Genomic DNA, 16,956 nt, shown 5'->3' with positions numbered 1-16,956 from the left:
ATCTTATTGAATGGGGAAAGCATGCTCGGTGGACCGAACGGCCTCCACCTGCACCTACTTCGTAGGATAGAATTCATAGAATCCCTACAGTGCAGAAGGAGACCATTCAGCCCATCAAGTCTGTTCCGACAACAATCTCACCCCAGGTCCCACGACCCTAAACATTTATCCCACTAATCCCTTTAACCTACACATCCCAGGACACTAAGGGACAATTTAACACGGCCAATACACCTAACCCGCACATCTTCAGATTGTGGGAGGAAACCAGAGCACCCGGAGGATACCCACGCAGACATGGAGAGAATGTGCAAACTATGCACAGACAGTGACCCAAGCCGGGAATCGAACCCAGGTCCCTGGAGCTGTGAGGCAGCAGTGCTAACCACGGTGCTACCGTGTACTTCCTGATGAGGTGCAACGTGTCTCCAAGACATAGGTTCAGTAACCCCTATCAAGCAATCAGAATTGTGCAGATTGTTTTCAGGCAGCGATTGAAATCTTTTGTTCTGTGGCAGATAAACTAAGATTGCCGTTCCATTGCAGCGAAAGCCCAATAATTGCGGTTCCTCTTTAAATGGTTTAAAAACCAGAAGGTTTAAAATCAAGCTGTTGTGCAGACTTAACAAGGAATTCTTACATAGTCATAATACAGGCCTTGTACAGCCTTTCCACGGTTAATTGGAGCAGATGGTAAAAGTGGATCATCAGCAATGTTTGTTAAAAGTCAAAACATTTTGGGAGCAACACCAGATCTGGGGGCAACACAAAAGCATCTGAGCCGCATTAAACTGTCACCATTTATGTTCCAAACAATATTATTCAGACAAATAATGAAAGCGCAGATTCATTCCGAAGGGAATAAAAGATTATGTCAAAGCTCCCATTATTTTTCACTGGGTTTGAGGTGCAACGGGGAACCACATTCTGCGAAAGCCACCTGTCATTCGTTAATTCAAAAGATTAATATTGGGGTTGTGCAGTGCTTTAAAAGACACAGATTAGATTCCTCGTTCAGCATTGCAGTGATGCTAAAGCCATTGTCAGCATCCTTCCATCTGATGATGGGTCTGCCAGACAATCAATTCTGGTGGGGATGGGGGTCACTCCACATGCTGCACTTCTGCTGATGGCTGAATGAACCAGTCCACCCGAGGCAATCTCACTGCATTGCCACAGCAATTGAAGTGGTTATCATGTATCATAAAGTTTAAAAAGTTTGTTTATTAGTCACAAGTTGGCTTACATTAACACTGCAACGAAGTTACTGTGAAAATCCCCTAGTCGCCACACTCCGGCACCCGTTCAGATACACTGAGGGAGAATTTAGCACGGCCAATACGCCTAACCAGCACGTCTTTCGGACTGTGGGTGGAAACCGGAAACCCACGCAGACACGGGGAGAACGCGTAGATTCCGCACAGACAGTGACCCAAGCTGGGAATCAAACCCGGGTCCTTGGCGCTGTGAGGCAGCAGCGCTAACCACTGTGCCGCCCCCACGTTTGAATAATATTGTTTAGAACATAAATGCGGCTCAGATAGAATCCCTACAGTGCAGAAGGAGGCCATTCGGCCCATCAGACCTGCACCGACCACAATCCCACCTGGAGTCTATCCCCATAACCCCACATATTTACCCTGTTAGTCCCCCTGAAACTAGGGTCAATTTAGTACGGCCAAGCAACCTAACCCGCACATCCTTGGAGTGTGGGAGGAAACTGGAGCACCCGGAGGAAACCCATGCAGACACGGGGCGAATGTACAAACTCCACACAGATAGTGACCCGATGCCGGAATTGAACCTGGGTCGCTGGCGCTGTGAGGCAGCAGTGCTAAGCACTGTGCCACCGTGCTGCCCTTTTGTGTTGCTCCCCGATCTGTGTGGAGGAACAGTTGCTCCCAAAATGTTTTTGCCTTTTAACAATCATAAGTTGTTGCTCTTGATGTTGGTGCTGGTTGGTAAGCTGCTGTAGCCGCGAATCACCATGGTGGTACACACTGGTCCACTGGTAATGGCACCATTTCCCTCTGTCATCAGCTCGTGTCTTCCAGATGCCAAAGTCGATGTTTAGGACCTTCAGGTCGCACTCACCGGCATCCTTGAAGCAGAGATTTGGACATCCTACTTGTCTTCTGGTGGCGCAGTGGTTAGCACTGCTGCCTCACAGCGCTAGGGACCCGGGTTCAATTCCCGGCTTGGGTCACTGTCTGTGCGGAGTCTGCACGTCGTCCCCGTGTCTGCGTGGGTTTCCTCCGGGTGCTCCGGTTTCCTCCCACAATCCGAAAGACATGTGGGTTAGGTGGATCGGCCATGCTAAATTAGTGTCCCTTAGTGTCAGGAGGATTAGCAGGGTATATATGTGAAGTTACGGGGAAATGGCCTGGGTGGGATTGTGGCCGGTGCAAGCTCGATGGGCCAAATGGTCTCCTTCTGCACTGTAGGGCTTCTATGATTCTTGCTACTTTTGCCAAACCGAAAATCATTGGGTATGTGCCCATCTTCTAGCCTCCGAACGTGCACAGGCCAATGAAGTTGTCTCGCTTGATGAGTGCTGGGGGGCGGGGGTGGAATCTGCCTATCAAAACACTGCAGTGCTAAAAGTAATCTTTAAAAATTCACCCTTAATACAGACGCGCATTAGGCTATTCCGTGCACTGGGCTGTACAACCCTGTTTGTGAGTCGTGGTGAGTGTAAGAAACCTAGAAATTACCCTGAGGAATTGGGCAGAGCGCAGCTGCAAGATCAGGTAATGAGTATTGAAAAATGACAAGCTCCCCAGGGTAATATCCATGTTATTTATCCTCTCGTGCATCGCTATTGGACTTGAAGAAAAGCTGTTTCACTCCTGCCTGAGTAGCTAGTAGACATTTTCTCTGTAGAAGGCACATAGGGAGCGAGTTGCCCTTGGATTTGAGGCTTTGGATGTTGTCTACACGTTGTGCAAGATTAGTTTATGATATCCAGTTTATCACTGTTTATCCCTTTATTTTATAGCAATCTATATTTACATCTGTACACATTTCTGTCTGCACCACTTGACTTATAATCATATTTTTGACACAGTTTTTGTGACAACGTTTTTCAGCATTATAAATTTCTCTGCCTCCGTTCTCAGCCGGTTGTTTTTCCCAGAATTGTAGCTATTTTTTTCAGTTTACTGCAATGCCTTATTAAATCAGTGAAAAGATATGAATGGTGGAAAGACATAGAAAGTCAATTGTGATCATCTTTCACCTCTCTCTCTCTCTCTCTCCCACGCCCCCCGAGATGGTTGCGTCAATCAAGATGGCACCACAAGCTAATCAAACGTTTGCCCCTAACTAACCCAACTGAGGGCGATTTGTGCATGAGCGAAGTTTTGTACTATTTATTTATTATTGTCACAAGTAAGGCTTACATTCACAGTGTAATGAAGTTACTGTGAAAATCCCCTAGTCGCCACACTCCGGCGCCTGTTCGGGTACACTGAGGGAGAATTTAGCATGGCCAATGCACCCTAACCAGCACGTCTTTCGGACTGTGGGAGGAAACCGGAGCACCCGGAGGAAACCCACGCAGACATGGGGAGAACGTGCAAACTCCGCACAGACAGTGACCCAAGCCAGGAATCGAACCTGGCCCTGAGAGGCAGCAGTGCAAACCATTGTGCCACCGTGTACTATGCCGGTGACTCAGTGCTAGAGTGACAGTGTGCTTTATAATCTTCAGTGTTGTCTTTAGGATGTCTTCCGGAGCCCCTCACAGTTGTCTGTCTGAGGCAGGCTGGATGATTGCGAGCATTGAAGAGGGACCTCACCTCCTGACTCAACAAAGCCAGGAAACCAATCCTTTCAGTCACAAATATTTCCTTCATCAACGTTCTATTTTTTGGCCTTTCATTGTATTTTTTCTGGTGGACTGAACCGCTTTGGTTATTCCACACACAATTTTGCACCAAGTGCAAGTTGAGAGTCACTTGCTTAGTCGCACCGTTGCTTCCGTCAGTGAGCAGACAACAAACTTTTGCGGGCCAATCTTGAGTTGTTCCCTGATATTTTTAGGCACACACCGGACATTGTCCTTCACAGCGCTTTGACCAAGAGACATTTCTGCTCCCCACTGCACTGTTTAATTTTGTCCTTGCCGGGGAAAGTCACTGAACAATGTGTCAGCACCACTCTGTGTAACACTCTTGATAAGTTCACCATCTGTGAGAGATTTACCATGCTCCAGAATGCAGCACGACATTGTTGTAGCTTGCTGCTATCCAATAACCTGGTGTGCTTTGCTCACTGAATACACTGGGCCAACAACACAATAGCAGGGCCCCTGTGCGAAGTATATCTTTCTGTGCTGCTGTGGTTCATTACCAGAAAAGCATTTCAAGTTCTAGATACAGTGTAGATATAACAATCGTTCCTCTGCATTCAGTCATTTTGAACCTTTCTGCTCACTACACTTGACTGTCTTGCCACTGTCATTGAACGTTACTTTGTTCATTTTACTAGGATGCTACTGGGACTTGATGGTTTGAGAGGCTGGATAGACTGGGACTTTTTTCTCTGGCGTGTGGAAGGCTGTGGGGTGATCTTATAGAGGTCTATAAAATAATGAGGGGCACATATCAGCTAGATGGTCAATATCCTTTCCCAAAGGTAGGGGAGTCTAAAACTAGAGGGCATAGGTTTAAGGCGAGAGGGGAGAGATACAAAAGTGTCCAGAGGGGCAATTTTTTCACACACAGGGTGGTGAGTGTCTGGAACAAGCTGCCAGAGGTAGTAGTAGAGGCGGGTACAATTTTGTCTTTTCAAAAGCATTTAGGTAGTTACATGGGTAAGATGGGGATAGAGGGATATGGGCCAAATGCAGGCAATTGGGATTAGCTTAGGGGTTTAAAAAAAAAGGGCATGGACAAGTTGGGCCGAAGGGCCTGTTTCCATGCTGTAAACCTCTATGACTCTATTGCTAGTTGTTGATTCTTCATGAGTGGTTATGATCCAGTCAGCATATTGTTGTTTAAATTTCCAATCTCCAGTGTTTGGGAATTCTGCAGCGAATAACTTACCCCCTTGATTCCCCAAAGCCTGTCCACCATCTGTAAAGCATAAGTCAGGAGTGTGATGGAATGCTCCCCACTTGCCTGGATGAGTGCAGCTCCAACAACACTCAAGAAGCTCCATCCTGGACAAAACAGCCCCACTTGATTGGCACCCCATCCACTGCCTTGAGTATTAATTCCCTGCACCACCGCACACTGAGACAGCAGCTTGTATAACCTACAAGATGCATTGCAGCATCTCGCCAAAGCTCCTTTGACATCACCTTCCAAACCCTCGATCTATTATCATCTAGAAGGACAAGAACAGTAGATGCATGGGAACACTGGCATCTGCAACTAGAGGGCACAGGTTTAAGGTGAGAAAGGACAGATACAAAAGGGTCCAGAGGGGCAATTGTTTCACACAGAGTGGTGAATGTCTGGAACAAGCTACCAGAGACAGTGGTAGAGGCGGGTACAGGTAAAGTCACAAGTAAGGCTAACATTAACACTGCAATGAAGTTACTGTGAAATTCCCCTAATCGCCACAATCCGGCGCTTGTTCGGATCAATGTATCTAACCAGCACATCTTTCAGACTGTGGAAGGAAACCAGAGCATCCGGAGGAAACCCACGTAGACACGAGCAGAACATACAAACTCCACACAGACAGTGACCCAAGCCAGGAATCGAACCCAGGTCCCTGGCGCTGTGAGGCAGCAGTGCTAACCACCATGCCGCCCAATTTTGTCTTTTAAAAAGCATTTAGATAGTTACATGGGTACGGTGGGTATAGAAGGATATGGGTCAAATGCGGGCAATTGAGACTAAGTGGTTAAAAACAGGGCGGTATGGACAAGTTGGGCCGAAGGGCCTGTTTCCATGCTGTAAACCTCTATGACTCTGAGTTCCACCTCCCGGTGGCTTTCCAAGTCACAAGTCGTCTCATCATCCGTTCCTCCACTGTCACTGGGTTGAAATAATCCTGGAACTGCCCACTCTCTCCCCACCCGACAACAGCACTCTGGGTGGATATACATCGCACAGACTGCAACGGTACAAGAAGGCAGTTCAGTTTTGAAACGTGGGAGGAATTGGCAATAAATGCTGGTCCTGCAAACCATGCCCATATCCCATGAAAGAACAAAACTGCTCACTCTTATTCAAGTGATTCTGTCTTCGAAGTATCAGTAGTGTTATATCATGACATGTACAATGTATCATAGTGTGGAGCGGTGATTATCCCGGTGGATAAGGCCTGAATAAAGTTGAATTCATGTAAAATAGCACATAGTGGGAGCAATTAGCTTCGTACTGATGTTTATGTAAGCTGCTACTTGTTTATGGTGGGCTCTGTACTTGTTTGGTTGTGACTTTATGATTGACGTTTGAGGCAGTCAGTTTAAAAGTGTGGCACTTTTTGAGATGTGGCAGAACCCCACGAGACACCAGACCTCATAGACAGATAAATGCATCTTATTTGGTATGACCTGCATTCACCGTAGTGGTACCAGTCCAAGCAGGAGAGTGAGTACTTGCACGTCAAATGAGTATTCCATCAAATAAATTGCTGGCATTAAAAAAAAAAACCAGGTGGATCTATGGGAGCTGTGTGAAAAAGGTCGGGTGTTGAGGCTCCCTCTGATGTGATTTTTGCTATCCCTCCCCAGTGGTGGCCCAACACTGACTGCTGCTGTTTGTGATTTATATAAACGGTCTGGAAGAAGGTGTAACTGGGGTGATCAGTAAGTTTGCGGACGACACAAAATTGGCAGGACTTGCAGATAGTGAGGAGCATCGTCAGAGGCTACAGATGGATATAGATAGGCTGGAAATTTGGGCAAAGAAATGGCAGATGGAGTTCAATCCTGATAAATGCGAAGTGATGCATTTTGGTAGAAATAATGTAGGGAGGAGCTATACGATAAATGGCAGAACCATAAAGGGTGTAGATACGCAGAGGGACCTGGGTGTGCAAGTCCACAGATCCTTGAAGGTGACGTCACAGGTGGAGAAGGTGGTGAAGAAGGCATATGGCATGCTTGCCTTTATAGGACGGGGCATAGAGTATAAAAGTTGGGGTCTGATGTTGCAGATGTATAGAACGTTGGTTCGGCCGCATTTGGAATACTGCGTCCAGTTCTGGTCGCCACACTACCAGAAGGACGTGGAGGCTTTGGAGAGAGTACAGAGGAGGTTTACCAAGATGTTGCCTGGTATGGAGGGGCTTAGTTATAAGGAGAGATTGGGTAAACTGGGGTTGTTCTTCCTGGAAAGACGGAGGATGAGGGAAGACTTAATAGAGGTGTATAAAATTATGAAAGGCACAGATAGGGTGAACGGTGGGAAGCTTTTCCCCAGGTCGGTGGTGACGTTCACGAGGGGTCATAGGTTCAAGGTGAAGGGGGGGGAGGTTTAACACAGATATCAGAAGGACATATTTTACGCAGAGGGTGGTGGGGGCCTGGAATGCGCTGCCGGGCAAGGTGGTGGAGGCGGACACACTGGGAACGTTTAAGACTTATCTAGACAGCCATATGAACGGAGTGGGAATGGAGGGATACAAAAGAATGGTCTAGTTTGGACCAGGGAGCGGCACGGGCTTGGAGGGCTGAAGGGCCTGTTCCTGTGCTGTATTGTTCTTTGCTCTCGGTCCAATGCAAAGAACAATCAGCTATGGATTTGTTCAGGCCCCACAACACTCAAGTGCCGTTGAGTTTCAATGGTGCTGAGCTAAAATAGCAGCTGAGGCAAAGGGCCTTTACAGCCTCACTCGTCCTAAAACTAAAGTTCCGCCCGAGGTCAATGGACCTTCCCATTGTCCTCCCCGTGCCCGCTCCGTTCCCATGGTGGGCAGGGCAGCAAAATTCCAGCCAAAGCGCTCATTTCTTTCTGCTGTGCGATAGATGAATCATACTAACCCAAGTACAGAACAAAATTGAGAGACTTGCATTATAATGCTCATGTCAAGAAATGCAGTTGGAAAGAAGCCGGTCCACAGGCAATGTAAATGATGAAGAATATTTCAGGATAGCAAAAGCTTGTTTCATCCAACAAGCCCTTTTCCAGAGATTCCTGCTCCTTTCCCACCATATCCCTCATTCTCAAGAAATTTATCTCTTGAGATTCAAGATCCTATGGGTGGCACAGTGGTTAGCACTGCCGCCTCACAGCTCCAAGGACCCGGGTTTGATGCTGGCCTTTGGTGACTGACTGTGTGGCGTTTGCACGTTCTCCCCGTGTCTGCGCGGGTTTCCTCCGGGTGTTCCGGTTTCCTCCCACACTCCAAAGAATTACGGGTTAGGTGGGCTGACAATGCTACGTTGCCTCTTAGTGTCCAAAGATGTGTAGTTTAGATGGACTAGCCATGGTAAATGTGTAGGGTTTTAGGGATAGGGTGGAGGAGAGGGCATGAGTAAGATACTGTCAGAGAGTTGATGCTGACTCGATGAGCTGAAAGGCCTTTTCTGCACTGTAGAGATTCTATGACTCAATAGTTTATGCCAGTTGTCCTAAATTCCTCATTTTAACATCATTTCTGTCTCTCAACGATGAATGCACAAAATAAGATATGTTTTTCTGTCCGTAAAATCTGGTGTCTCTCTGTCTCTTGGTCCGACACAGTCAGTGTTGGGCCACCTATGGGGGTATAGCAAATATCACACCAGAGGGAGCCTCAGCACTCGGTCTTTCTCACACAGCTCCCCATAGAACCACTTTTTTTTAATGCCAGCAATTTATTTGATGGAATACTCATTTGATGTGCAAGTATTCACTCTCTTGCTGGGCTAGCCTCCCATCCATTGACTCTGTCTACACTTCCCGCTGCCTCGGCAAAGCAGCCAGCATAATTAGGGACCCCACACACCCCGGACATTCTCTCTTCCGCCTTCTTCTGTCGGGAAAAAGGTACAAAAGTATCAACCGACTCAAGAGCAGCTTCTTCCCTGCTGCTGCTGTCAGACTTTTGAATAGAATTACCTTATATTAAGTTGATCTTTCTCTGTACCCTAGCTATGACTGTAACACTGCGTTCTGCACTCTCTCCTTCCCTTCTCTATGAATGATATCTTTTGTCTGTGTAGCGCGCAAGAAACAATGTTTCACTATGTTAATACGTGACAATAAATCAAATCAAATAATACCACAATGGTGAATGCATGTCACACAAAATAAGATGTCTTTATCTGTCTATTAAGTTTGGTGTCTCAGTGAGCCAGTTTAGCAAGAAGCAGCTGCCCAGGTAATGTCAATCTCTTTTGATTCTGAGAATTTATTGAACATCTCGTCAAATCCTTTTCCCTATACCTGGCAGCTTTTACAATGCTGACTGCTGCACCGTTTGGTGTTTGACTTCCTCCGCACCATGAGCAATGTAATCCCAATCAAGCTTTCCTGTCCAGAGAAACCTTCCCTCATAACTTGAGTTCCTGCTGGTGCCGTAGGACTGCCGCGTTTGCCAACACGATGGTCTCTGCACTCCATGAAAGTAATTAATTTAGCAAAGTGCTCTCACTTGGCGACGAGGTGTATAAATAGCCTTATTTTGTCATTGTGCTCTGGACTAGAATGTCAAGTGCCCACTTCACCGAGCTTGTACGACCACGGAGAATGTGAGGGATGGGCAATAAATGCTGAACTTGCGAGGGATAGCCGTATCCACAAAATGATTTTTGTTTTCAATGAGTTGCGTGGCTGGTAGTGAGCCAGTTTAGTAAGACGCAGCTGCCCAGGTAATGTCAATCTCTCTTGATTCTGAGAATTTATTGAACAACTCGTCAAATCATTTTCCCTGTACCTGGCAGGCTTTTACAATGTTGACTGTTACACCTCACCCACATTGTAAGATGTTCAGTTTTCCTGTGGCATAGCTAACTAGGCCATGGTTCCTAACTCTCGAGGTGTTCGTCGTAGCATTACAAGTGGGTTGCTATAATGTGGGATACTTGGCTCTGAAGAATCTGTGAGGTACCAGATGTGAACTGTATCTTGTAACTGGCTAACCTGACTGTTCAGCCTGTAGCTGGTTAACTTCAGCCCTCTCCAAGTGGCCTTATCAAGAGATTGTGCTCCAAGCAAGAGAAAAATTCCAACTAAAAATAATTTGTTCCTCATGAAATCGCCAAGGGGAATATACTTCGTTTTAAATTAACTGAGATCAGCTCAAATAATCGTGTTAAAACGTAAGTGAATGTGTCTTTTATTCCAAATCCCTTACATTCAGCATTTTCTTGTTGTATGTGTTTTGCAGAATTTCTATACCGGCACGGTAGCACAGTGGTTAGCACTGCTGCCTCACAGCTCCAGGGACCTGGGTTCGATTCCCGGCTTGGGTCACTGTCTGTGTGGAGTTTGCACATTCTCCTCGTGTCTGCGTGGGTTTCCTCCGGGTGCTCCGGTTTCCTCCCACAGTCCAAAGATGTGCAAGTTAGGTTGATTGGCTGTGCTAAAATTGCCCCTTAGTGTCCGGAGATGAGCAGGTTAGAGGGATTAGTGGGTAAATATGTAGGGATATGGGGGTAGGGCCTGGATGGGATTGTGGTCGGTACAGACTCGATGGGCCAAATGGCCTCTTTCTGCACTGTAGGGTTTCTATGATTTCTATGATTTATTAGTGTCACAGGTAGGCTTACGTTAACACCGCAATGAAGTTACTGTGAAAATCTCCTAGTCTCCGGCGCCTGTTCTGGTACACTGAGGGAGAATTTAGCATGGCCAATGTACCTAACCGTCACATCTTTGACCAAAAGAGAAAGTGCTGGAAAATCTCAGCAGGTCTGGCAGCATCTGTAAGGGGAGAAAAGAGCAGACGTTTTGAGTCCAGACGACCCTTTGTCAAAGCTGCGAGAACAGCAGTTCGAAGAATGTGCTTTGACAAAGGGCCGTCTGGACTCGAAACGTCAGCTCTTTTCTCCCCTTACAGATGCTGCCAGACCTGCTGAGATTTTCCAGCATTTTCTCTTTTGGTTTCAGATTCCAGCATCTGCAGTAATTTGCTTTTATCTGCATGTCTTTGAGACTGTGGGTGGAAACCGGAGCATCCGGAGGAAACCCACGCAGACACGGGGAGAACCTGTAGATTCTGCACAGACCCTAGCTATGACTGTAACACCACATCCTGCACTCTCTCCTTTCCTTCTCTGTGAATGGTATGCTTTGTCTGTATAGCGCGCAAGAAACAATACTTTTCACTGTATACTAATACATGTGACAATGATAAATCACATCAAAGACAGTGACCCAAGCTGGTGATCGAACCCAGTACCCTGGCGCTGTGAGACAGCAGTGCTAACCACTGTGCCTGATACTTGGAAGAATAAAGATTAATGCACCAAATTATGATATTGTATGTGTAAGATTATAGGAGTAGCTGCTCAGGGTGCCTGATGTGTGCAAGTACAAGGTTGCAGTTTAGCAGGGTAAGGATCAATCCTCTCGTCACAGTAGTTGACGTGCAGCGAAATGAGGTCCTTGGGGTGCAGTGGATTAATTGTTGAAGTTGTGGTTTTCGTTGTAAAGGATCCTCTGAAAATATTGACATATTCTTGCCTGTCCTCTCTTGCAAAAGAGAGAAACAGCTGTGCAAGAGAACACTGCGCTATCTTTGGGAAAATCAATGTTATTAGTGAATGTCAAGGGAAATGGCACTCTTGTGAATCAACAGATTCGAGCAAAATCCAAAACTCTGCAGACACTGCTCGCCATGTATCCAACATCAGAAAAACAGAAATCTGGGGATGGGAGGAGGAACCTCCAAGGACTATCAAGGAGCAGGAATAAGCCACCTGGCCCTTTGAACCCGCCTCGCCGTTCAATAAGATCACGGCTGATCTGATTGTAACCTCAACCCCGCATTCCTGCCAACCCCCCAATAACCTTTCACCCTCTTGCTGATCAAGAATGTATCCAGCTCTGCCTTACAAACTCACCACCTTTTGAAGGAAGAGAGTTTCAGAGATACACGGCCCTCTGAGAGGAAACAAATATCCTTGTCTCTGTCCAAAAAGGGTGAGCCTTTATTTTTAAACAGTAACCCCATCTCTTCCCCCCCCCCCCCCCCCCCACCCCAGGTTCTAGATTCACCAACAAGAGGAAACATCCTCTCCACGTCAACCCTGTTAAGACCCCTGAGGATCTTATATGTTTCAATCACGTTGCCTCTTGCTCTTCCGGCCTTTTGGCTAAGATCGAGTGCAGTTTTGGCATCCTGCACTTGGTTGAAGCCATGAGATTACACTGAGGCTTCATTTGAAGCAATTGTTTAAAGAGGCATCTCGGCCTTTTGGCGAAGATGCAAATGAGATCAGGCCTTGGAGAAGGTGCAATGCCTGCTCCAATCAGCTTGCATCATGTAGATCAAGCCCAAGACAGGAAGCAGCCAGCCTGTCTTGTCAGCTTGGATCTAGGAAATCTGGCATGTCAGCTATGACTCTCTCCGACTTTTACAGATGCACCATAGAAAGCATTCTTTCTGATTGCATCACAGCTTGGTATGGCTCCTGCTCTGCCCAAGACCACAAGAAACTACAAAAGGTCGTGAATGTAGTCCAATCCATCACGCAAACCAGCCTCCCATCCATTGACTCTGTCTACACTTCCCGCTGCCTTGGCAAAGCAGCCAGCATTATTAAGCACCCCATGCACTCCGGACATTCTCCCTTCCGCCTTCTTCCTTCGGGAAAAAGATACAAAAGTCTGAGGTCACGTCTGAGATCAGCCATGATCTTGTTGAATGGCGGGGCAGGCTCGAAGGGCCAGATGGCCTACTCCTGCTCCTATTTCTTATGTTCTTATGTTCTTATGTACCAACCGACTCAAGGATAGCTTCTTCCCTGCTGCTGTCAGACTTTTGAATGGACCTACCTCGCACTAAGTTGATCTTTCTCTACACCCTAGCTATGACTGTAACACTACATTCTGCACTCTCTCATTTCCTTCTCTATGAACGGTATGCTTTGTCTGTATAGCGCGCAAGAAACAATACTTTTCACTATGTTAATACATGTGACAATAAATCAAATTTTAAAAAAATCAAAAATCACTTGCTGAGATTTTGAATTGGATTTTGATTGGATTGAATTGAGTAAACAAAAAAAAACAGAGCCTAGCTTCTGCAGCCTCTCCTCATAAGACAACTCTCCCAATCCAGATAGAATCCTTTCAGTGCAGAAGGAGGCCATTTGGCCCATTGAGTCTGCACCAACTCTCTGACAATCTTAGCCAGCCCCTCTCCCCTGCCCTATCCCCGTATCCTACATATGGCCAACCCACCAACCTGCACATCTTTGGACTTTGGATTGTGCCACCATGCCAACCAGTTTAGTAAACCTTCTCTATCCTATGTTTGAAACCCGAAGGGTTATCACAATATCTGTTGTGCAAACTGTATGAAATTCTATTTATTCAGCACTGTAAGGATTATTAAAAGAAATTGCATTCATATAGTGCATTTCACGATCTCAGTACATCCCAGAGTGCTTTAAGTGTAGGCTCTATTGTAATGGAGGAAATGCAGCAGCCAATTTGTGCATAGCAAGGTCTACAAGATGCAAGAGGCAAAGGACCAGATCATCTGTTTTTAGAATGTTGATTGAGGAACAGGCTTGAGGGCTGAAGGGTCTGTTCCTGTGCAGTAATGTTCTTTGTTCTTTGAATAAAATTGTTCGCGGAACCTGGGATAACGCTCCTGCCCTTCTGGATGGGATCTCTTACGTCCAACTGAGATTGCAGATCAGGGTTTTGGTTTCATATCTCATCTGAAAAAAAATACCTTCTCCAGGTGTGCAGTACTCGGTACTTCACCAGAGTGTCAAGCTAGGCTCTTGAGTGTTGATCATAGAACTTGGGTAGTTGCACAGAGTTCCTGTTCATATGTCCCCACCCCCTCCACATCACAGTAGTCTTCAGTGCACCCAAAATGCAAATGACCCTCCCTCTTGTAGGGTTAAAATATTAACGCTTTGTTTTCCATTGCAGAAATATGAAAATTACCACTTCGGAGAGGTGGAGCTGGACTCTGTACACATCTCCCAGAGGTTCTCCACCGACGCTTCAGGGTTCTACACTTCTTCTGGCACCATTAACTTTTCCTAGCGTCTGGTAATGTTGGATCAACTGGTGTGCAGGACGACACTCTCTCCCCCCCCCCCCCTCCCCCCCCCCCCCCCCCAAAAGAAACATTATGGAAAGGTGAGCCTTGCTGCAACACGGCTGGACAAACTCAGCCGCTGGCTAACTGATGACCTTGCAAGAACATTCTGCTTGAACTGTGAAGGTGATGCATGAGACACTGCAGGAGAAGACCTGTTCTCACACCAGAAACTCTTGCATTTCTTCAAAAGCCATCCCAATCTTTGCAGTGATACGTTGAACTAATTCCTCGTGAATATTTCTGACCTTGGAGTGAGGTGCTGATGTTAAAAAAATGGAACACTTTATTCTCTTTGCTCGAATCAAGCACTCCCAGTTCAAGGGAAGCATGGCCAAATGTAGAGGAAAGGTCCCTTTTCTTTGTTTGCCTGAACAGTGCAGCTCAGAAGAATACCGCTTGCTGCAACAGTCTGCCATTTTTCTCCCACTCCCAGCGATCCTCTTCTTTCCGAGTCCGATTCCCATTTTAATTTTGACTTGGACTGAATTGAAACTGGCCACAAATACATTTTGTTGATGAGATTTGGGAGATTTTGGGGGGATTTGAGGAAAAGCTTTTTTTACCCAGAGGATGGTGACGGCTGGAATGCGCTGCCTGGGAGGGGGTGGAGGCGGGTTGCCTCACATCCTTTAAACAGTACCTGGATGAACACTTGGCACATCATAACATTCAGGACTATGGGCCAAGTACTGGCAAGTAGGATTAGGTGGGCAGGTCATGTGTAGGTGTAGACTCGATGGGCCGAAGGGCCTGTCCTGCACTGTAGTATTCTGTGACCAAGAGGCAGGGGGCAGCTTCCTCAAGACCACTGTCAATCTAGGCTCTATTCAGAACCAAATTTCAGAGGCCAGTGTGCCCCAGTTGATGGCTGTAAACTGCCCATCAAACAGTTGCAGCAAGCATTTTGTTGCAGCAGGTTTGTGATGCGTTAATAGTGCAGTCGGGCAGATGTGGTTATCATGTAGCAAATAAATCACCGCAGACAAGCAGAGCCCAGCGTAATTCCCTGCAGAATATAGTCTGTTTGGGGATTTTTATTTTTTCCCTTTCCTTGTCCTACATCAGACACAATTGTAAAAATCCAGGACGATGTACAGGGAAGCTATTTGGAAAGATGAACTCAGCCCTGTACCGAACGGCAGATTCCCTGGCGGAAAAATAAAATTATTCAAATGGTGCATATTATTTACCCAGTGCCCCCTACCCCGCACCACAACCACCACCCTGACCAAGCCCCATAAAGGGTTCTGTTTACACGGTTCCCATAAGACCAGGGATTATAGACCTGGAGTTTCACTGCATAGTCATACAGTGTGGACCTTTTGTGTTTCACATTGTGTGACAGTAAAAGTTCTGAACTCAAGCTGCAGGTAATATCCAATCTTGGTGCATTGATTGAGGCTTTACTCATCAATAAGTCAATACGGGCGGCACAGTAGTTAGTACTGCTGCCTCACAGCGCCAGGGACTCGGGTTTGATTCCAGGCTTGGGTTACTGTCTGTGTGGAGTTTGCACGTTCTCCCCATGTCTGCGTGGGCTTTCTCCGGGTGCTCCGGTTTCCTCCCACGGTCCGAAAGACGTGCTGGTTAGGGTGCATTGGCTGTGCTAAATTCTCCCTCAGTGTACCCGAACAGGCACCAGAGTGTGGCGACTCGGGGATTTTCACAGTAACTTCATTGCAGTGTTAATTTAAGCCTTACTTGTGAAATTAATAAATAAAGTTTACTGCTGAGGATAGTCCATCCCAAACCTCGAAGCTCACATAATTTCACCTGGACAAAATGGTTAGGAAATATGAATGCTAATTGAACAGACGGTGTCTTACCTTTTTCGACCAGAATGGATGGACCCCTTGGATCCATCGGGTCCACTGGGACCCCTGGGATCCTTGGTTACAGTTTGAACGTTATCCTTTTGGAGCAATTCCTCCCACTGCCTTTCCACTGGTTGGATTTATGAATATTAAAAGAAAATTGGACCCAAAAACCTGCTTTTTGATCCTCATTTATTGCATTTAGAGCGAGAGAGTGCAAATGCCATGCCACAGGGTTAAGTGGTCGTGGCTGCCACACACAGGCTGCTGACTTGGTGCTTCCAAACTGGCTCCTGAAATGTGACCTTTGCTGTGTTGTTTCTGCTCCAGCAATGCCTCAGTTGTAGCATTTCTCAAGCTTGTTTTCCGATCCTGGTGTCTTTGACCGGGTAAGAAGTTTAACAACACCAGGTTAAAGTCCAACAGGTTTATTTGGTAGCAAAAGCCACACAAGCTTTCGGAGCCCCAAGCCCTTTCTCCACTCACCTGAAGGAAGGGTTTGGGGCTCCGAAAGCTTGTGTGGCTTTTGCTACCAAATAAACCTGTTGGACTTTAACCTGGTGTTGTTAAACTTCTTACTGTGTTTACCCCAGTCCAACGCCGGCATCTCCACATCACGTCTTTGACCGGCGCAGACATGGTGGCCTTTTTCTGTGCTCTATACGTATAAGACTCTATCTATCTTATGGTTTAACCAGTCACAATCTCTTGTAACCTCCTGCAGCCCTATGAGACTCCAAGTCCCCTGTAATTCTCCCATTTTGACCTGTTATGCACACCGTATTTTGATCACTCCACCTTTGGCCCCTCTGTTTTCAGCTGCCTAGGACCTCTGGCAGTCCTTCCTTAAACCTCTCAGCCTCCCCACATTACAGGAAGGATGTGGAGGCTTTGGAGAGGGTGCAGAGGAGGTTTACCAGGATGTTGCCTGGTATGGAGGGGAGATCCTATGAGGAGAGGCTGAGGGATT

The 16,956-nt window shown here is 46.6% G+C and overlaps 1 protein-coding gene across 5 annotated transcripts in view; it reads left to right on the top strand.

The window, feature by feature from the left end:
• Positions 1-14,183, top strand: part of ascc1 (activating signal cointegrator 1 complex subunit 1) — a 73,686-nt gene extending 59,503 nt beyond the window's left edge. For all 5 annotated transcript variants that reach the window (XM_078199484.1, XM_078199483.1, XM_078199485.1 and 2 more), the window contains exon 10: positions 13,998-14,183. In XM_078199484.1, the coding sequence (XP_078055610.1) occupies positions 13,998-14,114 (117 nt within the window). In that variant the 3' untranslated portion in view covers positions 14,115-14,183. The remainder of the gene's footprint in view (positions 1-13,997) is intronic.
• The last annotated feature ends 2,773 nt before the right edge of the window (positions 14,184-16,956 follow it).

The sequence above is a fragment of the Mustelus asterias genome, chromosome 28, assembly GCF_964213995.1.
Source record: "Mustelus asterias chromosome 28, sMusAst1.hap1.1, whole genome shotgun sequence".
NCBI classification, from domain to species: domain Eukaryota; kingdom Metazoa; phylum Chordata; class Chondrichthyes; order Carcharhiniformes; family Triakidae; genus Mustelus; species Mustelus asterias.
This window is presented reverse-complemented; position numbering and strand designations above follow the sequence as displayed.